This window comes from Argentina silus, assembly GCF_951799395.1.
Source record: "Argentina silus genome assembly, chromosome: 15".
Classification (NCBI taxonomy): Eukaryota; Metazoa; Chordata; class Actinopteri; order Argentiniformes; family Argentinidae; genus Argentina; species Argentina silus.
The window spans coordinates 17,675,005-17,701,287 of NC_139669.1; the positions used below are offsets into that span (position 1 = coordinate 17,675,005).

The 26,283-nt window shown below is 43.4% G+C and overlaps 4 protein-coding genes across 4 annotated transcripts; all 4 read right to left on the minus strand.

The window, feature by feature from the left end:
• Nucleotides 1-720: 720 nt before the first annotated feature.
• On the minus strand, nt 721-9,689 carry LOC310816063 (protocadherin beta-16-like; the record flags this gene model as incomplete). The annotated part of the gene is made up of 3 exons (XM_083686071.1): nt 721-2,141; nt 4,140-5,841; nt 9,063-9,689. The coding sequence occupies 3 exons, from the start codon at nt 9,687-9,689 to the stop codon at nt 721-723; spliced, it is 3,750 nt and encodes a 1,249-aa protein (XP_083542197.1).
• Nucleotides 9,690-10,611: 922 nt separating this feature from the next.
• LOC310816064 (protocadherin beta-16-like) lies at nt 10,612-13,023 on the minus strand (the record flags this gene model as incomplete). The annotated part of the gene is made up of 1 exon (XM_083686072.1): nt 10,612-13,023. One exon carries the CDS (start codon nt 13,021-13,023, stop codon nt 10,612-10,614), a length of 2,412 nt encoding a protein of 803 aa, XP_083542198.1.
• Nucleotides 13,024-14,038: 1,015 nt separating this feature from the next.
• On the minus strand, nt 14,039-23,171 carry LOC310816065 (protocadherin gamma-A11-like; the record flags this gene model as incomplete). Its single annotated transcript, XM_083686073.1, has 4 exons — nt 14,039-14,286; nt 15,246-15,249; nt 15,566-16,941; nt 20,780-23,171. 4 exons carry the CDS (start codon nt 23,169-23,171, stop codon nt 14,039-14,041), a joined length of 4,020 nt encoding a protein of 1,339 aa, XP_083542199.1.
• Nucleotides 23,172-23,773: 602 nt separating this feature from the next.
• LOC310816220 (protocadherin beta-16-like) lies at nt 23,774-26,188 on the minus strand (the record flags this gene model as incomplete). The annotated part of the gene is made up of 1 exon (XM_083686282.1): nt 23,774-26,188. One exon carries the CDS (start codon nt 26,186-26,188, stop codon nt 23,774-23,776), a length of 2,415 nt encoding a protein of 804 aa, XP_083542408.1.
• Between the last annotated feature and the right edge of the window lie 95 nt (nt 26,189-26,283).

Below are 26,283 nucleotides of genomic sequence, written 5' to 3' on the forward strand. Positions count from 1 at the left end.
GAAGCTCGGTGTCTCTGTGCTTCGTTTTCTCTGTAACCCGGACTGTGCACACTGCTTGGCCTCGTTCTTTCTCTAATATATCGAGAATGATGATGGGGGAGGTTCTGCTGTACAGATCTACTCAACAACTGCAACACACTGGCCGACAGCGGCCCTATGAGTTCAATGCATTGAACTACACAAAATGCATCCACAAACTCCTACCTGATCTAATGGAGACCAGCCTAAAACATAACATATCAATAAGCATACACGAGACATATAGTGAGTCAAACTGGCTTTGCAGGTTCAGTATACTGACGTGGAAAGATAACAGCCAGGCCTGTCGTTGCTCATATCTCGTAAATCCCGTATTTCTTAAGACAGTAGTTTTTGGAAAGAAAGTTTATGGGAAAAAAGAGCGATATTGCTTCTTCTTATTAAGTCACGTACCCTATGTACTCATAAAACACGCTTCGAAAATGGATAACCCAAATGGTTAAAGTAATATGAGCAAACAGACATTGAAATAGTTTGCCATGAAGTGTAATATGCTTCATAAGAGGATAAACTGTTCAATAGATCGCTGAGGTGCTGAAATTGCTCAAACAAGTAAATACAATGAAGGATTTCATTGTTACATTTCATTGTTACATTTTCAAACACTCTTAAGTCGAACTTCAATAACGTGTCAATTCACACAATGAGATATTTCAGATTGGGCGCATTTTTAAATTCAATCTAATAATAATCAAAACCAACCTCTATAGGAGAGTCCGGCTGATCCAGGATGTTCTTTTCACTCTGCATCCGCTGCATCGTCCCTGTACTGGGGTCCACTATCAGTACGCTCTGACTACCGGGTCGGGCGAATTTACAGTCACTCTTTCTGGAGTCAGTCGTCCTGCACACCTCGTAATTGTACACGTGCTGTAGAGTTCCTGTCCCCAAAGTGTCTGCGTAACGCGGAGGATAATACGGAATAACTGGGAGATTGGAATGATAGAGGATGCGAGACTGTCTCCATCTATATATTTTCACTGATATAATAACCACTAAACACGTGATAAACAAAAATGAAACTACAGCCAAAGCCAAGACTAAGTAAAAAGTCAGGTTGTCATTGTAGTCCTTGTCGTGCGTAAAGTCAGTGAACTCCGAGAGCACTTCAGGGAAGCTGTCCGCCACCGCCACGTTAACATTGACTGTAGCTGAACGAGAGGGCTGCCCGTTGTCCTCCACTACAACAGTGAGCCTTTGTTTCACAGCATCTTTATCAGTGACTTGGCGTATAGTTCTTATTTCCCCATTCTGTAAGCCCACTTCAAACAGCGCCCTGTCTGTCGCTTTCTGCAGTTTATACGAGAGCCAGGCATTCTGTCCAGAGTCCACATCAACAGCCACCACTTTAGTAACAAGATAGCCCACATCTGCTGAACGAGGCACCATTTCAGCCACCAGAGAGCCGCCAGTCTGGACTGGGTACAGAACCTGAGGTGCGTTATCGTTCTGGTCCTGGATCATTATTTTCACAGTCACATTGCTACTGAGTGGAGGGGAGCCTCCATCCTGCGCTTTTACGCGGAAGTGGAAATCCTTGATCTGCTCGTAGTCAAAAGAGCGCACTGCATGGATGACTCCGCTATCAGCACGAACGGACACATATGAGGAGACGGGCACTCCGTTCATCGAGGAGTCTTCCAGTATGTAAGAAACACGGGCATTCTGGTTCCAGTCAGCGTCTCTGGCTTTCACTGTGAATATAGAGAGCCCCGGTGTGTTGTTTTCTATAATGTAGGCCTCATATGAGCTCCTCTCAAAGACAGGCGCGTTGTCATTCACATCTGATATCTGTAAGGTGAGAGTGACGCTGCTGGAGAGCGAGGGCACTCCCTCATCAGAGCACGTCACACTGATGTTATACTCAGAGTCTCTCTCTCGGTCCAAATCACTATCCGTTACGACAGTAAAAAAATTATTCGATGTCGATTTCATTATAAATGGTATGTTTTCATTAATAGAACAAATCACGTTTCCATTTTCACCAGAGTCTGGGTCTTGCACGTTAACTATGGTCACAACGGTACCAGGTTTAGAATGTTCTGATATTGCATTCGTTTTCGACATAATGTTTATCGTTGGTTTATTATCGTTAGTATCAACTACCTCAACAATGATCTTACTAGAATCTGTTAATCCTCCGTCATCACTAGCTTGTACATGTATTTCATATTGTCGAGCTTTTTCATAGTCTATGTTTCCTGTTAATTTCACGATGCCACTCTCTTCATTAATCTCAAACATTTCGGAAATATCATCCACCGTATTTGTTAGAGAAAATGATATTTTACCATTAGTACCTTGATCTGCATCAGTGGCGCTAACTGTGCTTAAAGCTGTTCCTTTCGGAGCATTTTCTGTAATGGTTGCCTTGTAAATCTCTTGCGTAAAGACAGGGGCATTATCATTGGCGTCAAGTACCGTTATTTCTATCTGCATTGTCCCTGAGAGCTGCGGGTCGCCGCCATCGATGGCTGTGAGAGCTAAAGAAAGATGGTCTTGCTGCTCTCGATCTAGAGGTTTTTGTAAAACCATTTCCACCTTTTTGCTTCCGTCTGGTTGATTTTGTAATTTTAAAAGAAAATTATCTGTTGGTTTCAGCGAATAGCTTTGGAGTCCATTACCCGCTACATCAAGATCTATCGCCCTCTCTAACACAAACTTAGCTCCAACCGCTGCCGACTCACTAATTCTAAATTTCATTTCACTCTTCTTAAAGGTGGGTGCATTATCATTAATATCATTGATTTCGACTGTAACACTGTAGAATTCGAGAGGATCTTCGAGAGTAATCTGGAGATGTAGAGCACAAGGCGTCGTCTGTCCGCAGAGCGCTTCTCGGTCTATTCTCTCTTTGATCAGGAAGACTCCCCTTTCTTTATTCAGCTCGATGTATTCTGCGCTGTCTCCAGTATAGATACGAGCTTTACCTGATTTCAGTCTTTTTAGATCTAACCCCAAATCCTGCGCTATGTTACCGACTAAAGAGCCTTTCGCCATTTCCTCGGGAATGGAGTAACTGACCTGCCCGTGCACTGAACTGAGAGAGAGGACCGAGATAAACAACAGTACTTGCCGTGTCATTGTTCTGTCCGACATTTTCTCTACGATATGAAAAAACAAACACGTTATAATCCTTGAGGCAGTGTCTAATATTCCGTTCGTTTTTAGTCTCAAACATCAAAAGCAAATAAATCCACGAATCTGGAACAAAATAATCGCACCTCGACGTCTCCCTGCTTGTTGTTCTGTATAACTCGGACTGTCACACTGCGTGCGGTTATTTCTCTCTCTAATATATCGAGATGATGTGGGAGGACCTGCTGAACAAATCTGCCCGACAATCGCAACACACTGGCCAACAGCGGCCCTGTGAGTTCAATGAACTGAACTACACAACATAAATTTTCAAACTGAAACCTGCTTTAATGGAGACAACGTTGAAAACTCAAATATCAAAACGCATACACAATATATTTCGGAAATCAACACAGGTTATTTGCAATCCACAATATCACGTTCAGTCTAATGACGTAGAAAAGAAAAGGCCAGTCCTGTAATTAGTCATATATTTTAAGATCAACGTTGTTAAAATATAATGACACAGGACAGTTCATGGCAAGAATGTAGCTATTTTGCATATTTGTATTAAGTCACGTATCCTACATACTCATACAACAAGCTTACAAAAATGGATAAACCCAACGGTTAAAGGAACACCACAGGCATTAACATAGTTTTCCAGAGAAGAGTAATATGCTTCAGAAGAGTATAAACTGTACAACAAATTGCTGCAGCAGCTCAAAGACCGACGCTGTCCACAACCTAAGGTGCTGAAAGCACTCAAAGAAGTAAAGCCAATGAGGGATTTCATATCAGTGGAAACTGTTACATTTCCAAACACTCTTAAGCAAAACATCAATAACTTTAACATTCACACATTGAGCTGTTTCAGATTACAAAAAAATGAGCAAGCATTTTTTCAGATGCGAGCATTTATTTTCCTTCAATCTAATGTGAATCAAAACCAACCTCGAGTGGAGAGTCCGGTTCATCCAGGATGTTCTTTTCACTCTGCATCCGCTGCATCGTCCCTGTACTGGGGTCCACTATTAGTACGCTCTGACTACCGGGTCTGGCGAACTTACAGTCACTCTTTCTGGAGTCAGTCGTCCTGCACACCTCGTAATTGTACACGTGCTGTAGAGTTCCTGTCCCCAAAGTGTCTGCGTAACGCGGTGGATAATACGGAATAACCGGGAGATTGGAATGATAGAGGATGCGAGACTGTCTCCATCTGTATATTTTCACTGATATAATAACCACTAAACATGTGATGAATAGAAATGAAACTACAGCCAAAGCCAAGACTAAGTAAAAAGTCAGGTTGTCATTGTACTCCTTCTCGTGCGTAAAGTCAGTGAACTCCGAGAGCACTTCAGGGAAGCTGTCCGCCACCGCCACGTTAACATTGACTGTAGCTGAACGAGAGGGCTGCCCGTTGTCCTCCACTACAACAGTGAGCCTTTGTTTCACAGCATCTTTATCAGTGACTTGGCGTATAGTTCTTATTTCCCCATTCTGTAATCCCACTTCAAATAGCGCCCTGTCTGTCGCTTTCTGCAGTTTATACGAGAGCCAGGCATTCTGTCCAGAGTCCACATCAACAGCCACCACTTTAGTGACAAGATAGCCCACATCTGCTGAACGAGGCACCATTTCAGCCACCAGAGAGCCGCCAGTCTGGACTGGGTACAGAACCTGAGGTGCGTTATCGTTCTGGTCCTGGATCATTATTTTCACAGTCACATTGCTGCTGAGTGGAGGGGAGCCTCCATCCTGCGCTTTTACGCGGAAGTGGAAATCCTTGATCTGCTCGTAGTCAAAAGACCGCACTGCATGGATGACTCCACTATCAGCACTAACGGACACATATGAGGAGACGGGCACTCCGTTAACCGAGGAGTCCTCCAATATGTAAGAAACACGGGCATTCTGGTTCCAGTCAGCGTCTCTGGCTTTCACTGTGAATATAGAGAGGCCCGGTGTGTTGTTTTCTATAATGTAGGCCTCATATGAGCTCCTCTCAAAGACAGGCGCGTTGTCATTCACATCTGATATCTGTAAGGTGAGAGTGACGCTGCTGGAGAGCGAGGGCACTCCCTCATCAGAGCACGTCACACTGATGTTATACTCAGAGTCTCTCTCTCGGTCCAAATCACTATCTGTTACTAAACTATAGAAACCATTAGATGTAGATTTAATAGTGAACGGAATATTTTCACTTAAAACACAATTCACTACTCCGTTATTATCAGAGTCGGGATCATGGACACTCATTACAGCTATAACTGTCTGAGAAGGAGAATCTTCTGGTATCGTTCTTGATGATGACATCAAATCAATGAGGGGATTGTTGTCGTTAACATCAACAATGTCGACTATTAATTTACTAGAATCTGTGAGACCACCCTGGTCTTTCGCTTTTAAGTCTATCTGGTAATGTTTGCTGGTCTCATAATCTACCTCCCCAACCAAACGCACTTCGCCATTACTCTCGTCTATTTCAAATAGATCTAGAATACCATCGGTATTACTTGATATTGAATATGAGACTAAACCATTTGACCCGTTATCTTTATCCGTTGCACTGACTGTAGTTAATAAGGTACCCTTTTGCGAATTTTCGACTAAACTCGCCTTGTATATCGCCTGCGTAAAAATCGGAGCGTTATCGTTAACATCCAACACAGTAACATGTATTTGCACTGTTCCAGACATTTGTTGCTCGCCTCCATCCACTGCAGTTAATACTAAAGATATCTGCTCATCTTTTTCTCGATCTAATGGTTTTTTTAAAACCATCTCTATTTCCTTACTTCCATCAGATTGACCTTGTAATTTTAAAATGAAATTATCAGTTGGATTTAGCGAGTAGCTTTTGAGACCATTGGCCCCAACGTCAGAATCAAAAGCTCTCTCCAGAACGAATTTTGCCCCTATCACAGCCGACTCGCTGATTTGAAAATTCATATCATTCATTTTGAAAATCGGAGTATTATCATTTATATCGGTTATTTCAACTGTAACACGATAAAATTCTATGGGATTCTCCAGAATAATCTGAAAATGTAGGGCGCAAGGCGTTGTCTGTCTGCATAAAGCCTCGCGATCAATTCTCTCTTTGATGAGAAGGATTCCCCTTTCTTTATTCAGCTCGATGTATTCTGCGCTATTTCCGACATGTATACGAGCTTTACCTGATTTCAGTCGTTTTATGTCTAAACCCAAATCCTGCGCTATGTTACCGACTAAAGAGCCTTTCGCCATTTCCTCGGGAATGGAGTAACTGACCTGCCCGAACACTGAACTGAGAGAGAGGACCGAGAGAAACAACAATAGGCCTACTTGCCGTGTCATTGTTCTTTCCGACAATGTTACCTTAGATAGAAAACCACAAGCACCATATATTCCGTATCAGAAACAACGTATTCGATAGATGATGAAATCCAAAGGTACAAAGTCGTTTTCCCCCCGTGTTCCTGTAACAAAAGATCCGCAGCTCGATGTCTCCGTGCTGAGTGTTCTCTGTAACCCGGACTGTGCGCTCTGCGTGCGTCTCTTTCTCTCTAAAATATATTAGATGATGGGGGAGGCACTGCTGCAAATCTGCTCGACATCCACAACAGACTGGTCAACAGCGGCCCTATGAGTTCAATGTACTGAACTGCACAAAATCCATAGGCCGACATTTAAACAGTCGAACAATTTCAATACGCATAGCCTATTCGTCATCCAGTTTTAAAAAAAAGTGATTTAAGACCCCCAACCTAACGTTAAGTTCACCAAACTACCTAAAAAAAGGTCAACCAATCTGGCAATATCCCTCCAGACCCACATTGCTTAATGAAACAACAATAAAAAGCAGATGTCATAATGTGGAAACGTTTCGCTTATTTTTACTCATACAACAAGCTTATGAAATGACATTTGATTATTCGATGTCAATGTAGCATATCCCAACACATAATACTATGTAATTTGTGCAATAGTCACCTCAGTGAGCGAGCTATTAAATGCTACACCGCATACATCACATTATATTCGTTCACAGTGCAAAGCGCCGCTGTCCATAGCCCCTGGTGCTGAAAGGACTATAATCGTAATGCAATGAGATATTTCATATTGTCAATAATGTAATGTTTTCAAACACTTTTCAATAAAACTTAAATCAAAATGTAATTCACACCAACCTCAATAGGAGAGTCCGGTTCATCCAAAATGTTCTTTTCACACTGCATCCGCTGCATCGTCCCTGTACTAGGGTCCACTATCAGTACGCTCTGACTACCGGGTCGGGCGAATTTACAGTCACTCTTTCTGGAGTCAGTCGTCCTGCACACCTCGTAATTGTACACGTGCTGTAGAGTTCCTGTCCCCAAAGTGTCTGCGTAACGCGGAGGATAATACGGAATAACCGGGAGATTGGAATGATAGAGGATGCGAGACTGTCTCCATCTGTATATTTTCACTGATATAATGACCACTAAACACGTGACAAACAGAAATGAAACTACAGCCAAAGCCAAGACTAAGTAAAAAGTCAGGTTTTCATTGTACTCCTTGTCGTGCGTAAAGTCAGTGAACTCCGAGAGCACTTCAGGGAAGCTGTCCGCCACCGCCACGTTAACATTGACTGTAGCTGAACGAGAGGGCTGCCCGTTGTCCTCCACTACAACAGTGAGCCTTTGTTTCACAGCATCTTTATCAGTGACTTGGCGTATAGTTCTTATTTCCCCATTCTGTAAGCCCACTTCAAACAGCGCCCTGTCTGTCGCTTTGTGCAGTTTATACGAGAGCCAGGCATTCTGTCCAGAGTCCACATCAACAGCCACCACTTTTGTGACAAGATAGCCCATATCTGCTGAACGAGGCACCATTTCAGCCACCAGAGAGCCGCCAGTCTGGACCGGGTACAGAACCTGAGGTGCGTTATCGTTCTGGTCCTGGATCATTATTTTCACAGTCACATTGCTACAGAGTGGAGGGGAGCCTCCGTCCTGCGCTTTTACGCGGAAGTGGAAATCCTTGATCTGCTCGTAGTCAAAAGAGCGCACTGCATGGATGACTCCACTATCAGCACTAACGGACACATATGAGGAGACGGGCACTCCGTTAACCGAGGAGTCCTCCAGTATGTATGAAACACGGGCATTCTGGTTCCAGTCAGCGTCTCTGGCTTTCACTGTGAATATAGAGAGCCCCGGTGTGTTGTTTTCTATAATGTAGGCCTCATATGAGCTCCTCTCAAAGACAGGCGCGTTGTCATTCACATCTGATATTTGTAAGGTGAGAGTGACGCTGCTGGAGAGCGAGGGCACTCCCTCATCAGAGCACGTCACACTGATGTTGTACTGAGAGGCCCCCTCTCTGTCTAAAGCCAGTTCTGTAACTAGACTATAGAAACCATTTATTGTAGATTTGATTGTAAATGGAATGTTATCATTTATCCCACATTGAACTTGACCGTTATTATCAGAATCTGGGTCGTTTATACTCATCATGGCTATAACTGTGTTCGGCGGAGAATCTTCCAGTATAGAGTCTGATTTTGAAATTATATTTATATTAGGACCGTTATCATTTACATCAATAACATCAACGATTATCTTACTGGAATCCGAAAGCCCTCCATTATCAATCGCTTCAATATCTATTTGATAATGTCTGGCTTTTTCATAATCAATTTGACCGACTAATATCACTTCACCATTCTTTCTATCTATCTGAAACAACTCCGTTAGACGATGTTTGCTATTTGAAATAAGATACGACACTTCACCATTTGAGCCTTTATCTGCATCAGATGCACTAACAGTTTTCAAGCTCGTTCCTTTCGGTGAATTCTCTGTAATAGTGGCCTTATAAACTGGTTTAGTGAAAACCGGAGCATTGTCGTTTACGTCCAAGACAGTTACGTATATCTGCATTGTTCCAGACATCTGGGGCTCGCCTCCATCCACTGCAGTTAACAACAAAGATATCTGCTCTTGTTTCTCTCGATCTAATGGCTTCTGTAAAACCATCTCTACCTTTTTACTTCCATCCACCTGACTTTCTAATTTCAAGACAAAATTGTCAGTCGGTTTAAGGGAGTAGCTTTGGAGGCCATTTAAACCGATATCTAAATCTACTGCTTTCTCTAACACGAATTTAGCTCCGATCATAGCAGACTCACTGATTTCAAAACGTTTCTCGCTGTTTGTAAAACTGGGCGCATTGTCATTCATGTCTGTAATTTCCACTGTTACACGAAACAATTCCATCGGTTTTTCCAGAATAATCTGAAAATGTAGGGCGCAAGGCGTCGTCTCACCGCAGAGCGCTTCTCGGTCTATTCTCTCTTTGATCAGGAGGACTCCCCTTTCTTTATTCAGCTCGATGTATTCTGCGCTGTCTCCAGTATAGATACGAGCTTTACCTGATTTCAGTCGTTTTATATCTAAACCCAAATCCTGCGCTATGTTACCGACTAAAGAGCCTTTCCCCATTTCCTCGGGAATGGAGTAACTGACTTGCCCGTGCACTGAACTGAGAGAGAGGACCAAGATAAACAACAGTACTTGCCGTGTCATTGTTCTGCCCGACATTTTGCCGTGAGAAATGTAACTACAAACACCATATACTCCGCAAGGTAAACTGGTTAATTCGATTGATATTGTAATCCGGTGGAGAAAAAATAAGATTTCTGTTGGTGTTCCTGCAACAAAAGAATCGCAGCTCGATGTCTCCGTGCTTGTTGTTCTGTATAATCCGGACTGTGCGCTCTTGCGTGCGTCTCTTTCTCTTTCTAATATATATCGAGATGATGGGGGAGGTACTGCTGCAAATATGTTCTAAAACTGCAACACACTGGTCAACAGCGGCCCTCGGAGTTTAATATACTGAACTACACAACATGCATCTAGGCTAAATGGTATATGATTTAAATATGCATGTATAGGGCATAATTGACAATCAAATGAGGAGTATTTGTTGTTAACAATGTCAGCTTCAGTGTACTGAATCGAAAAGGACCAAAGCCTGAAGTTGCCCATCGCCTATAGATCTGTTTAGACCCACGTTGCTGAATGAAATTACAACAGAAAGCTGATGGTAGAAAATTCAGCCATGTAGTTTATTTTGTCTAAAACCTGGAGCTAAAGCCTGGGTAATGATAACAAAATAAAATAAAAAAACATACAATTTTAACAATGTATAATCCCAGTCAATTATCTAAAAAGCAAACAAAATGATTTGCCCCAAATTTAACATGAATTTAACTTTTAACAGCGTACAGATCACTACAACTGTCCATAACCTATGGTGCTGAAAGTCAGCTCTGGATGCGAATTCCAACAGCTGATGACATACATGTCATGTCAAAGCTGCACAGTGCTTGTTTGCCAATAATGTTTACAAACATACAAAAACAACCTTATATTTTGGGTTATGACAGTTGTACTGAGATCAGTCGAGAATCAATGCATTGAAATGGTCATTGGACAAGAGAACAAACCCCAGATTATTTATTTAATCAAAACCAACCTCTAGTGGAGAGTCTGGTTCATCCAGGATGTTCTTTTCTCTCTGCATCCGCTGCATCGTCCCTGTACTGGGGTCCACTATCAGTACGCTCTGACTACCGGGTCTGGCGAACTTACAGTCACTCTTTCTGGAGTCAGTCGTCCTGCACACTTCGTAATTGTACACGTGCTGTAGAGTTCCTGTCCCCAAAGTGTCTGCGTAACGCGGTGGATAATACGGAATAACCGGGAGATTGGAATGATAGAGGATACGAGACTGTCTCCATCTGTATATTTTCACTGATATAATAACCACTAAACACGTGATGAACAGAAATGAAACTACAGCCAAAGCCAAGACTAAGTAAAAAGTCAGGTTGTCATTGTACTCCTTGTCGTGCGTAAAGTCAGTGAACTCCGAGAGCACTTCAGGGAAGCTGTCCGCCACCGCCACGTTAACATTGACTGTAGCTGAACGAGAGGGCTGCCCGTTGTCCTCCACTACAACAGTGAGCCTTTGTTTCACAGCATCTTTATCAGTGACTTGGCGTATAGTTCTTATTTCTCCATTCTGTAAGCCCACTTCAAACAGCGCCCTGTCTGTCGCTTTCTGCAGTTTATACGAGAGCCAGGCATTCTGTCCAGAGTCCACATCAACAGCCACCACTTTAGTGACAAGATAGCCCACATCTGCTGAACGAGGCACCATTTCAGCCACCAGAGAGCCGCCAGTCTGGACTGGGTACAGAACCTGAGGTGCGTTATCGTTCTGGTCCTGGATCATTATTTTCACAGTCACATTGCTACTGAGTGGAGGGGAGCCTCCATCCTGCGCTTTTACGCGGAAGTGGAAATCCTTGATCTGCTCGTAGTCAAAAGACCGCACTGCATGGATGACTCCACTATCAGCACTAACGGACACATATGAGGAGACGGGCACTCCGTTAACCGAGGAGTCCTCCAATATGTAAGAAACACGGGCATTCTGGTTCCAGTCAGCGTCTCTAGCTTTCACTGTGAATATAGAGAGGCCCGGTGTGTTGTTTTCTATAATGTAGGCCTCATATGAGCTCCTCTCAAAGACAGGCGCGTTGTCATTCACATCTGATATCTGTAAGGTGAGAGTGACGCTGCTGGAGAGCGAGGGCACTCCCTCATCAGAGCATGTCACACTGATGTTATACTCAGAGTCTCTCTCTCTGTCTAAATCACTGTCTGTTACTACAGTAAAGAAGTTATTCGACGTAGATTTAATTGTGAATGGAATGTTGTCATTAATGGAGCACTGAACGTTACCATTTTCACCAGAGTCTGGGTCCTGCACATTTATCATTGTTACTACAGTTCCTGGTTCAGAATCTTCTGTTATCATATTTGTCTTGGACATAATATTAATTGCTGGCTTATTGTCATTTACATCAAGGACTTCAAGTATAATTTTACACAAATCTGTGAGCCCTCCGTCATCACTAGCTTGAACATGTATCTGATAGAGACGAGCCTTTTCATAATCAACATTTGCTTTTACCTTTAGACTACCTTCGAATTCATCTATTTCAAACATTTCTCGAACATCAGCCAAAGTATTTGAAATAGAATATGTTATCTTAGAATTCGTCCCTTTATCAGCGTCAGAGGCGCTGACTGTAGTAACAACTGTACCTTTAGCGGCATTTTCCGTGACGGTAGCCTTGTAAATGGGCTGCGTAAAAACAGGAGCATTATCGTTGGCATCTAGCACACTAATATATATTTGCGCAGTGCCAGACAGCTTCGGCTCGCCTCCATCCACCGCTGTTAATACTAATGAAATCTGCTCCTGTTTCTCTCTATCAAGAGGCTTTTGTAAAACCATTTCAACTATTTTCCCTCCATCTGGTTGATCTTTTAATTTCAGTATGAAATTATCCGTTTGAGTCAGGGAGTAGCTCTGGAGGCCATTAACGCCCACATCGGGATCCATTGCCCTCTCTAATAAGAACTTCGCTCCAGTCACAGCTGACTCACTAATTTTGAATTTCATTTCTTTTTTTTCAAAATTGGGAGAATTGTCATTTATATCTGTTATTTCAACCGTAGTACTGTAAAATTCCATCGGATTCTCCAAAATAATCTGAAAATGTAGAGCGCAAGGCGTCGTCTGTCCGCAGAGCGCTTCTCGGTCTATTCTCTGTTTGATCAGGAGGACTCCCCTTTCTTTATTCAGCTCGATGTATTCTGCGCTGTCTCCAGTATAGATACGAGCTTTACCTGATTTCAGTCTCTTTATATCTAAACCCAAATCCTGTGCTATGTTACCGACTAAAGAGCCTTTCGCCATTTCCTCGGGAATGGAGTAACTGACCTGCCCGTGCACTGAACTGAGAGAGAGGACCGAGATAAACAACAGTACTTGCCGTGTCATTGTTCTATCCGACATTTTACCGTGTTCCAATACACCACAAGCACCATACAATCCTTCCGGAAAGGTGATATGTTAGATTTGTATTGTAATCCTTTGGAAAATAAAACGATTTGTGTCCTGTTCCTGTGACAAAAGAATCGCAGCCTAACGTCCCCGTGCTCAGTGTTCTCTGTAACCCGGACTGTGCGCTCTGTGTGAATCTCTTTCTCTCTCTAATATATAGAGATGATGGGGGAGGTACTGTTGCAAACCTGACGTAAAACTAAAACAATCTGGTCAACAGCGGCCCTATGAGTTCAATGAACTGAACTACACAGTGTATCACATCATGAAGACAATAAAACTGATTTCATGTCGCAAAATGTATATAAATCATCTCCAAACATTAGATTACAAAGTACCGTAGAGCCCAATTTTACACTTCTGTTCTTGTCTAGGACATTAATAAGCCAACTACAAAATAAATATTAAAGATGTGTACAAGATGAAAAAACATCTAATGGGTCCAGGGTTCTCAATGTATTGGCTGATGGCAAAGTAGGGAGGCAATTGAATTGAAAAGAAATCAAATCACGTAAACTCACGCTATGATGATCATAAACTCTATCAAAAAATACACCACTGTGGATGACGTGTAATAAACACATCATTAACAAGTTCTGCCAGCAGTCAAAACCTGAAACCTACATCAACCTGCTATAGGAGAACTAAAGCGATGTGAAAGCACACGCGTGCACCCACGCACACACACACCCACGCACACACACACACACGCACACAACACAGTAAACAAAGCCGGATGTATTACTACAATAATGAAGTGTCGCTATCCATGTAAGCAGGTGCTGAAAGTTCCCCGAAAAGTGATGAAGAGTGATTTGTAATGACCATAGGGAACTGTAGAATTCAAACGCTCTGAGGTCAAAGCCAGTGAGAAAACCAACCAAACAACAAAGAAGTACTTTGCCGTTCTGGTTAAGGTATTTAAATGAACCCGATGAAAGATGAAATGCATACAACATGAAACCCACTAACAGCAATTATTATTCTGATAAGCGCCAAATTGGAGTGCCATGACAACAACCTCGAGAGGAGAGTCCGGTTCATCCAGGATGTTCTTTTCTCTCTGCATCCGCTGCATCGTCCCTGTACTGGGGTCCACTATCAGTACGCTCTGACTACCGGGTCTGGCGAACTTACAGTCACTCTTTCTGGAGTCAGTCGTCCTGCACACCTCGTAATTGTACACGTGCTGTAGAGTTCCTGTCCCCAAAGTGTCTGCGTAACACGGTGGATAACACGGAATAACAGGGAGATTGGAATGAGAATGGAATACCGGATTTGTCCACTAACAATACGGCTGAAATACAGGTGTATTGTTACAACCATCGAAAGCCAGAGCACAAACGCCTTCCTAAGCATTTAGGCTGGTATCCTTCACATGCCATAGTCAGCAAACAATGATTCCCACAATAATATCCCTTATCCCGAGTTATGCTGAGCAAAGAGGAGAGAAATCGTAGTTTTTTGTCTTTTGATCCTGGCTATTTGTCCCCTTTTCTTGCTGAATAGGCCAACGCAATGAACATGTATGTTTCTCTCTCTCGCGCCCCGCCTCATAAATGAAGCGCAGAGTCTCTCTCTCCTGGGTAAAGCGCAGTGATAGAGGAGGAGACTACGCTGACTGACAACACGGGACTGAAATGATTGTATGATCAACAGCGGCCCTCACAGTCCAAAACACAAACACCAGGAACACAACTTCAAGTGTAGACATGATCACTTGTTACATCACAATGTTCATCCCTGTTAACTTACAGATAAAGCATATTTTAGCAACATAAACTAATTATTCACAAAACTATGAGCAAGGTCACAAAGATCAAATCACAGAGATCAAATGGAAAGTATTGTCAATGAGCAACACCATCCTCATGTTAAACCAAATCAACATGAAACCAGGATACTAATGTGCAATGTGTGTTCAGAAACGATCACCACTGTAAGAGAGTGTTATGAGAGCTGTCCACTCTAATGACAAAAGAGGTGCTGTCCACAGTGAGTGGTGCTGAAAGGCCCTCCAAATGTTCACTGCACCATTCAGTAGTCCAACTGAATTAAGAACCCATCTACTAAACAACCACACAAAGATGGTTAATGGCAATATTATGGTGAAAAAATCCTTGCATCATGTCTGATACAAAATAACAGTTTGGTAAATAACTGATTGTTCTTACAGAGCTGCAAGCACAAGTGTTTGGTAATGTGAGCAACCAAGAGATACATACACAGATACACAACCTAAATATGAATACACAAAAAAAAAAAATTACACTGCTCTTCACCACTTTGATGAACTGAAGAAGTAGCCTAAAACAACCACACATTCATCGATGCCAATGTAATCCGAGAACAAGCGTGTTAAGTTAAAATACACCAACTAGCATCAGATAAAGAAGAACAATTAAGAGATGGGAGACTGAGAGTTGGATAACTTGAGGCTGTTTCTTGAGATACATTACAACATTACCTATGATTCAAAATCCAGTAAACTCACCTCTAGTGGAGAGTCTGGTTCATCCAGGATGTTCTTTTCACTCTGCATCCGCTGCATCGTCCCTGTACTGGGGTCCACTATCAGTACGCTCTGACTACCAGGTCTGGCGAACTTACAGTCACTCTTTCTGGAGTCAGTCGTCCTGCACACCTCGTAATTGTACACGTGCTGTAGAGTTCCTGTCCCCAAAGTGTCTGCGTAACGTGGTGGATAATACGGAATAACTGGGAGGTTGGAATGATAGAGGATGCGAGACTGTCTCCATCTGTATATTTTCACTGATATAATAACCACTAAACACGTGATGAACAGAAATGAAACTACAGCCAAAGCCAAGACTAAGTAAAAAGTCAGGTTGTCATTGTAGTCCTTGTCGTGCGTAAAGTCAGTGAACTCCGAGAGCACTTCAGGGAAGCTGTCCGCCACCGCCACGTTAACATTGACTGTAGCTGAACGAGAGGGCTGCCCGTTGTCCTCCACTACAACAGTGAGCCTTTGTTTCACAGCATCTTTATCAGTGACTTGGCGTATAGTTCTTATTTCCCCGTTCTGTAAGCCCACTTCAAACAGCGCCCTGTCTGTCGCTTTCTGCAGTTTATACGAGAGCCAGGCATTCTGTCCAGAGTCCACATCAACAGCCACCACTTTAGTGACAAGATAGCCCACATCTGCTGAACGAGGCACCATTTCAGCCACCAGAGAGCCGCCAGTCTGGACTGGGTACAGAACCTGAGGTGCGTTATCGTTCTGGTCTTGGATGAAGACGTTAACACTCACATTGCTACTGAGTGGAGGAGAGCCTCCATCTTGCGCCATGACTACTAGTCTAAATTGTTTGATTTGTTCAAAATCAAAGGAGCGCACCGCATGTAAAACTCCAGTTTCTGAGTTAATAGATACATAAGTAGAAACAGGAGTTCCACTGATCTGCGTGTCCTCAAGGATGTAAGAGATTCTCGCGTTTTGATTTGAGTCAGAGTCCTGAGCACTGACTATAAATATGGACATTCCAGGAGAGTTGTTCTCTGTGACGTAGGCAGAGTAGGTGTTTTTACCGAATAATGGGGCATTGTCATTTACATCAGAGATTCTAAGCTGTAATGTCTTGGCACTAGAGAGAGGAGGAGAACCCGAATCTGTTGCAGTTATAGTTATGTTGTACTCTTGTACTATTTCTCGGTCAAAACCCATATCTGAGATCAAACTATAATAACTAGTTAATGAAGAATGTATTTTAAACGGGAGGTTAGTATCTATAGAACATGTAATCTGTCCGTTTCGCTCTGAATCAGCGTCTTTGACATTCATAACAGCTATCGTTGTACCCGGAGGAGCATCTTCAGACACAGGACTGGAGAAAGACATGACGTTTATAACTGGTGAATTGTCATTCATGTCAACAATCTCAATGACGACTTGACCAAGGTCTGTAAAACCTCCTTGATCTTTGGCCTCCACTCTAATTTCATATTTTTTGTCTTTTTCAAAATCTATTTGCCCAGCAACAGATATTCTTCCAGTTGTCCTATCAATGTTGAATATATCCGCCAAGTTACCTTTCAAATTAGAAAAGGAGTAAGTTACTAACCCATACGACCCACTGTCTGCATCTGTCGCGTTTACGGTTGTGATATACGTGCCTTTCGGAGCGTTTTCCATCACTGTAGCCCTGTACACTGATTGGTTAAACACGGGCGCATTGTCATTGGCATCTAGGACAGTGATGTCTATATTTACTGTGCCGGACCTCTGCGGATTTCCACCATCTACAGCGATTAGCTTTAAAGGAAAACGAGGATGCGCTTCTCTGTCCAACGGTTTTTGTAAAATAATTTCTGCAAACTTGCTACCATCAGGATTAGCATGTTGTTTCAGAACGAAATTATCGTTTGAGGTTAAAACGTAATCTTTTAACCCGTTGACTCCCACATCGGGATCCTCTGCACTCTCCAACACGAAACGTGAGCCCAGAGTGGCGGACTCGCTGATTTCAAATGTCATGTGATTATTCTTAAAAATAGGGGCATGGTCATTGACATCTAATATTTCGACTGTAACACGGTGCAGCTCAATTGGGTTTTCTAAAATGATTTCGAAGCTAAAGCTACACGGTGTGACGTCGCCACAAAGCTGCTCTCGGTCTATTCTCTCACTCACGACTAGAATCCCTTTGTCTGTCTTCAGCTCGGTGTACTGAATGCTTTCTCCGGTCACGATACGGGCCCGGCCCGCTCGAAGCCTTTTCAAATCCAACCCCAGGTCTTGTGCTACGTTACCGATGAGCGACCCTTTCTTCATCTCCTCCGGAATGGAATAACGGATTTGGCCACAAACAATGTGATTGAAATAGAGGAGAAAAACAAGTACTTGCCATCGAAGTCCCGGGGATATACGCCATTTTAAGCATTTAGGTTGCAGGAATGCTTCAAATGCCATGATAACAAAAGAATAAATCCCACAATAATATTCCTTAAAGGGTATCCTCAGAAATGGTGAACAAGGAGAATAATAAAATATGATGCCTAATTTAAGTCCTGGGTATTTTAAGTATGCAATCAAATATGGTTCATAGCTTTCTGTTCTCTGTCGTGCCTCGCCTCATATGAAGCAAGAGCGTCTCTCTCTCCTCTGTTGAGCGCAGTGATAAGGGAGGGGACCAGGAAGACTGACAACGCTGGCCAGAAATAATTTACTGAACAACAGCGTCCCTTACAGTCCAAAGCACGAACACCAAATAATAATAGTATTATAGGAGGATTAGTAATAGTAGTAATAGACATGATGAAACAGGGTACACCTCCACCTTAGATATCCTCAACCGAAATGTATGAATTCTGTACCACTTGTTAGTAACCTAAAGTACGTATCTGCAATGTTATAACCAAAGCTCACGCAAGATATGATCAGAGGATAATATCTGATTAAAACATTGTAGCTCACCCTTCACCATGATTGAATACAAGAACAACCAGTGCCAATGTTGTTCAAATATTCACCATCAGAAAGACACAATAGATGTTAGCCATCAATACTACAACATGGATGCCAAAGGGGGCTCTCGATTATCATGTTATTCTCTGTTACTTTTATCTAGCTAACGGAAAACTACAATAATATGAAAAAAAGCCTAGAATACTTTATCAACCTGTATCAAAGGAGTTTCAAAAGTCTGCTACACTAAACCTTCTTTAACAAACCGTTAGAAGAATGATCAGCATTCAACACCATCATCCCCTCCAAACTGATCTCCAAACTCAGGCAACTGGGCATCAACCCCTCCCTCTGCAACTGGATTCTAGACTTCTTGACCAACAGGCCGCAGTCTGTTAGGCTTCACAACCACACCTCCTCAACCCTCACCCTGAACACCGGCGTTCCACAAGGCTGTGTGCTGAGCCCCCTCCTTTACTCCCTCTTCACCTACGACTGCACACCTGTACATGGCTCAAACACCATTGTTAAGTTTGCAGACGACACAACGGTGATCGGTCTCATCAGCAACAACGATGAGTCGGCCTACAGGGAGGAGGTCCAGCACCTAACAGTGTGGTGCAACGACAATAACCTGGCTCTCAACACCAAGAAGACCAAAGAACTCATTGTGGACTTCAGGAAGTCTAAAGCTGGCGCACACACCCCCATCCTCATCAACAGGACTGAGGTGGAGCGAGTCACCAGCTTCAAGTTTCTGGGTGTCCACATCTCTGAGGACCTCTCCTGGACCCTCAACACCTCCACCCTGATAAAGAAGGCTCACCAGCGTCTCTTCTTCCTGAGGAGACTAAAGAAGGTCCATCTATCTCCTCAGATCCTGGTGAACTTCTACCGCTGCACCATCGAGAGTATCCTTACCTACTGTGTCACAGTATGGTATGGCAACTGCTCGGCATCGGACCGGAAAGCACTGCAGAGGGTGGTGAAAACTGCCCAACGCATCACCGGTTCCTCACTCCCCTCCATCGAGGCTGTCCAGGGCAAACGATGCCTGCGTAAGGCACGCAGCATCGTCAAGGACATCTCTCACCCCAACCATAGACTTTTCACCCCACTCCCCTCCGGGAGGCGCTACAGGTCTCTCCGCACCCGAACCAGTAGGTTCAGAGGCAGCTTCTTCCCTGCGGCTGTCACCCTGCTGAACTCGAACACTACACCTACCTGACAACCTACTACCCCCGCAACCCCCACCCCCCCCCCCCCCCACCCGGACAATTGCACTATTGCACTATACTCCCCTCCCCTTCTCTTACTCAATACCACTGCTCTTCTGTACATACCTGTTCATACTGTTCATAATGCACATAATGCACATATCCTATATTTTCTTTAATACTACTGTACATACTTGTTTATACTGTTTATACGGCATTCCATATTTATATTTATTCTGCATCTACCTCATGTTACTGTTAATACATATATACTGCTAGACTGCATTACCCATACAGCTCATATGCTGCTACACTGCTCATACTGTAACTATTTATTCTGCTATAATGCCACTGCTACTCACATACTGCTATACTGCACTGCTATATTATACTGCACTACTACTGATCATTTATTGCACTACCTGTAAATACTGTTCATTGCACTTTCTGCTATTTTGCACTTCTGGTTAGACGCTAACTGCATTTCGTTGTCTCTGTACTTGTACTCTGCACAATGACAATAAAGTTGAATCTAATCTAATCTAATCTAGTTGTGGTGAGTACTAACAAACATGCCTGTAAGAGAGCGCAATCAGAGCTGCTTCCTGGAATGACAAAAGAGGCGCTGTCCACATTGCATGGTTCTGAAACAACTGGCTGAAAAGGCTCTGTATGAGTTCACCAGACCAGATGAAGAGAGAAGCCATTTTCCAAAACACACACACACACACACACACACACACACACACACACACACACACACATACACACACACATACACACACACATACACACACACATACACACACACATACACACACACATACACACACACATACACACACACACACACACACAATAGATGAAAAAGGATCGTTCAATTTGAAAATATATTCAGTGTAAAAGACAGAAGAAAACAAATTGACCTGGAAGAGATATGGGTAGAGCATTGGGTCACTTGAAGCTGCTGGTAAATATATATTCCCACAGAGCGTGCGACATTATTCAGCATCCTAAAAACTCACCTCAAGTGGAGAGTCTGGTTCATCCAGGATGTTCTTTTCACTCTGCATCCGCTGCATCGTCCCTGTACTGGGGTCCACTATCAGTACGCTCTGACTACCGGGTCTGGCGAACTTACAGTCACTCTTTCTGGAGTCAGTCGTCCTGCACACCTCGTAATTGTACACGTGCTGTAGAGTTCCTGTCCCCAAAGTGTCTGCGTAACGCGGTGGATAATACGGAATAACCGGGAGATTGGAATGATAGAGAATACGAGACTGTCTCCATCTGTATATTTTCACTGATATAATAACCACTAAACATGTGATGAACAGAAATGAAACTACAGCCAAAGCCAAGACTAAGTAAAAAGTCAGGTTGTCATTGTAGTCCTTGTCGTGCGTAAAGTCAGTGAACTCCGAGAGCACTTCAGGGAAGCTGTCCGCCACCGCCACGTTAACATTGACTGTAGCTGAACGAGAGGGCTGCCCGTTGTCCTCCACTACAACAGTGAGCCTTTGTTTCACAGCATCTTTATCAGTGACTTGGCGTATAGTTCTTATTTCCCCGTTCTGTAAGCCCACTTCAAACAGCGCCCTGTCGGTCGCTTTCTGCAGTTTATACGAGAGCCAGGCATTCTGTCCAGAGTCCACATCAACAGCCACCACTTTAGTGACAAGATAGCCCACATCTGCTGAACGAGGCACCATTTCAGCCACCAGAGAGCCGCCAGTCTGGACTGGGTACAGAACCTGAGGTGCGTTGTCGTTCTGGTCTTGGATGAAGACGTTAACACTTACATTGCTACTGAGTGGAGGAGAGCCTCCATCTTGAGCTTTGACGATAAGTTTAAATTGTTTAATTTGTTCATAATCAAAGGAGCGCACCGCATGTATCACCCCACTCTCAGCGTTAACGGAAACATAAACAGAAACTGGAGTCCCACCAACGTCGGTATTTTCTAGTAGATATGAAATACGAGCATTTTGATTGGCGTCGGGATCTTTAGCTTTAACAGTGAGTATAGACACGCCTGGAGAGTTATTCTCTACGATGTAGGAGTTGTACACGCCCTGTGGAAACACTGGGGCATTGTCGTTGACATCAGACACCTTCAGGTGAAAGGTTCTCCTACTGGAGAGAGGAGGTGACCCTGCATCAGTGGCAACTACAGTTATGTTGTATTCTGAGATGCTCTCACGGTCTAAGATGGCGTCGGTAACCAAGGTGTAGTAATTTCTTAAATTAGATTTGATCTTAAAAGGGATGTTTTGATCTATAGTACAGCTCACCTGTCCGTTCTCACCTGAGTCAAGGTCTTTAACATTGATAATACCAATGGTTGTACCAGGAGGAGAATCCTCAGACACCGGACTAGTGAATGACATAACGCTTATGACAGGTGCATTGTCATTGACATCATTTACCTCAACAATTACTTTACTGGAGTCTGTTAAAGCTCCTTGGTCTGTTGCTAGGATCCTTATTTCGTATTTCTTGTCTTTTTCATAGTCTAATTGTCCTAAAAGCGATAACAAACCAGTGGTCTTGTCAATTTCAAACATACTCGCCATAATGCCTTGCATGTTGGAAAGAGAATAATATATCAAACCATTTGATCCACTGTCTGCATCCGTCGCATTCACGGTTGTGATAAATGTGCCTTTCGGTGCGTTTTCCATCACAGTAGCCCTATATACTGACTGGTTAAACACGGGCGCATTGTCATTCACATCTAGGACAGTGATGTCTATATTTACGGTGCCAGACCTCTGCGGATTTCCACCGTCAACAGCAATTAGTTTCATCGATAGATGAGGATGCTCCTCTCTATCTAACGGTTTCTGGAGTACCATTTCAGCATATTGACTGCCATCGGCATTCGAATGTTTTTTTAGCACAAAGTTCTCATTTGGAGATAAGATATAATCCTGCAGACCATTGACTCCTACATCCGGATCATCAGCAGTTGCTAAATCGAAGCGCGCTCCCGGAGCGGCGGATTCGCCTATTGTCAGCTGCATTTCGTGTTGTTGAAATGTGGGAGCATTATCATTCACGTCCAATATTTCTATAGTTATGTGATGCAGTTCCATCGGATTCTCTAAAATCATTTCAAAGCTAAAGCTACACGGTGTGACGTCGCCACAAAGCTGCTCTCGGTCTATTCTCTCACTCACGACTAGAATCCCTTTGTCTGTCTTCAGCTCGGTGTACTGAATGCTTTCTCCGGTCACGATACGGGCCCGACCCGCTCGGAGCCTTTTCAGATCTAACCCCAGGTCTTGCGCTACGTTTCCAATAATCGACCCTTTCTTCATTTCCTCCGGAATGGAATAACGGATTTGGCCACGAACAGTATGGCTGAAATACAGCAGAAAGACAAGTACTTGCCATCGAGGTCCCGGGCACAAACGCCATCTTAAGCATTTAGGCTGGTATCCTTCACATGCCATAGTCAGCAAACAATGATTCCCACAATAATATCCCTTATCCTGAGTTATGATGAGCAAAGAGGAGAGAAATCGTAGTTTTTTGTCTTTTGATCCTGGCTATTTGTCCCCTTTTCTTGCTGAATAGTCCAACGCAATGAACATGTATGTTTCAGAGTGAGTGTTCTCTCTCTCGAGCCCCGCCTCATAAATGAAGCGCAGAGTCTCTCTCTCCTGGGTAAAGCGCAGTGATAGAGGAGGAGACTACGCTGACTGACAACACGGGACTGAAATGATTGTATGATCAACAGCGGCCCTCACAGTCCAAAACACGAACACCAGGAACACAACTTCAAGTGTAGACATGATCACTTGTTACATCACAATGTTCATCCCAGTTAACTTACAGAAAAAGCATTTTTTTTTTTGCTCTTCATCACTTCGACAAACTGAAGAGGTAGCCTAAAACAACCACACATTCATCGATGCCAATGTAATCCGAGAACAAGCCTGTTAAGTTAAAATACACCAACTAGCGTCAGATAAAGAACAATTAAGAGATGGGAGACTGACAGTTGGATAACTTGAGGCTGTTTCTTGAGATACATTACAACATTACCTATGATTCAAAATCCTAAACTCACCTCTAGTGGAGAGTCTGGTTCATCCAGGATGCTCTTTTCACTCTGCATCCGCTGCATCGTCCCTGTACTGGGGTCCACTATCAGTACGCTCTGACTACCGGGTCTGGCGAACTTACAGTCACTCTTTCTGGAGTCAGTCGTCCTGCACACCTCATAATTGTACACGTGCTGTAGAGTTCCTGTCCCCAAAGTGTCTGCGTAACGTGGTGGATAATACGGAATAACCGGGAGATTGGAATGATAGAGGATGCGAGACTGTCTCCATCTGTATATTTTCACTGATATAATAACCACTAAGCATGTGATGAACAGAAATGAAACTACAGCCAAAGCCAAGACTAAGTAAAAAGTCAGGTTGTCATTGTAATCCTTGTCATGCGTAAAGTCAGTGAACTCCGAGAGCACTTCAGGGAAGCTGTCCGCCACCGCCACGTTAACATTGACTGTAGCTGAACGAGAGGGCTGCCCGTTGTCCTCCACTACAACAGTGAGCCTTTGTTTCACAGCATCTTTATCAGTGACTTGGCGTATAGTTCTTATTTCCCCATTCTGTAAGCCCACTTCAAACAGCGCCCTGTCTGTCGCTTTCTGCAGTTTATACGAGAGCCAGGCATTCTGTCCAGAGTCCACATCAACAGCCACCACTTTAGTGACAAGATAGCCCACATCTGCTGAACGAGGCACCATTTCAGCCACCAGAGAGCCGCCAGTCTGGACTGGGTACAGAACCTGAGGTGCGTTATCGTTCTGGTCCTGGATATTTATTTTCACAGTCACATTGCTACTGAGTGGAGGCGAGCCTCCATCCTGCGCTTTTACACGGAAGTGGAAATCCTTGATCTGCTCGTAGTCAAAAGAGCGCACTGCATGGATGACTCCGCTATCAGCACTAACGGACACATATGAGGAGACGGGCACTCCGTTTACCGAGGAGTCCTCCAGTATGTAAGAAACACGGGCATTCTGGTTCCAGTCAGCGTCTCTAGCTTTCACTATGAATATAGAGAGGCCCGGTGTGTTGTTTTCTATAATGTAGGCCTCATATGAGCTCCTCTCAAAGACAGGCGCGTTGTCATTCACATCTGATATCTGTAAGGTGAGAGTGACGCTGCTGGAGAGCGAGGGCACTCCCTCATCAGAACACGTCACACTGATGTTATACTCAGAGTCTCTCTCTCGGTCCAAATCACTGTCTGTTACTAAACTATAGAAACCATTAGATGTCGACTTAATTGTAAATGGGATGTTTTCATTTATCTTACAGTTAACTTGACCGTTACTATCTGAGTCCGGATCGTTAACGCTAATCATAGCTATAACTGTACTGGGGAGAGAGTTCTCTGCTACTGAACCCGACTTTGAAATTACATTGATAATGGGGCTGTTGTCATTAACGTCAATAACATCTATAATTACTTTACTGGAATCAGAAAGGCCTCCCTCATCCATTGCTTCGATAAACATTTGATAGTGTTTTGCTTTTTCATAGTCAATCTGACCAATTATTCTAAGCTCACCGCTATCGCTGTCTATCTCGAACAGATCGGACAGGCCTTCAGTACTACTGGAAATTGAGTAGCTAACGACACTATTAGATCCTTTATCTGCGTCAGATGCGCTGACCGTTGTCAATAAGGCTCCTTTAGGTGAATTTTCAATCACCGTTGCTTTGTAAATCTCATGCGTAAAGACAGGTGCATTGTCGTTAGCATCTAACACAGTAACATGTATCTGCAGCGTTCCAGACAGCTGCGGCTCGCCTCCATCCACTGCAGTTAACAACAAAGATATCTGCTCCTGTTTCTCTCGGTCTAAAGGTTTTTGTAAAACCATTTCTATCTTTTTACTTCCATCAGGTTGATTTTTAAGTTTTAATTGAAAATGATCTGTTGGCTTAAGGGCGTAGCTCTGGAGACCGTTAAGGCCAACATCGGGATCCATTGCTCTCTCGAGCATAAACATAGCTCCAGTCCCTGCAGATTCACTGATTTCAAATCGTTTTTCATTCTTTTTGAAACTGGGAGCGTTGTCGTTGATATCTGTAATCTCTACAGTTACTCTAAACAATTCCATCGGATTTTCGAGAATAATCTGAAAATGTAGAGCGCAAGGCGTCGTCTGTCCGCAGAGCGCTTCTCGGTCTATTATCTCTTTGATCAGGAGGACTCCCCTTTCTTTATTCAGCTCGATGTATTCTGCGCTGTCTCCAGTATAGATACGAGCTTTACCTGATTTCAGTCTTTTTAGATCTAAACCCAAATCCTGCGCTATGTTACCGACTAAAGAGCCTTTCGCCATTTCCTCGGGAATGGAGTAACTGACCTGCCCGAGCACTGAACTGAGAGAGAGGACCGAGATAAACAACAGTACTTGCCGTGTCATTGTTCTGCCCGACATTTTCTCTGCGATGTCAAATAACAAACACATTATAGTCCTTGAAGCAGTATGCAAACATCCGTTAGTGTTTAGTTCCAAACATCAAAGGGAAAATA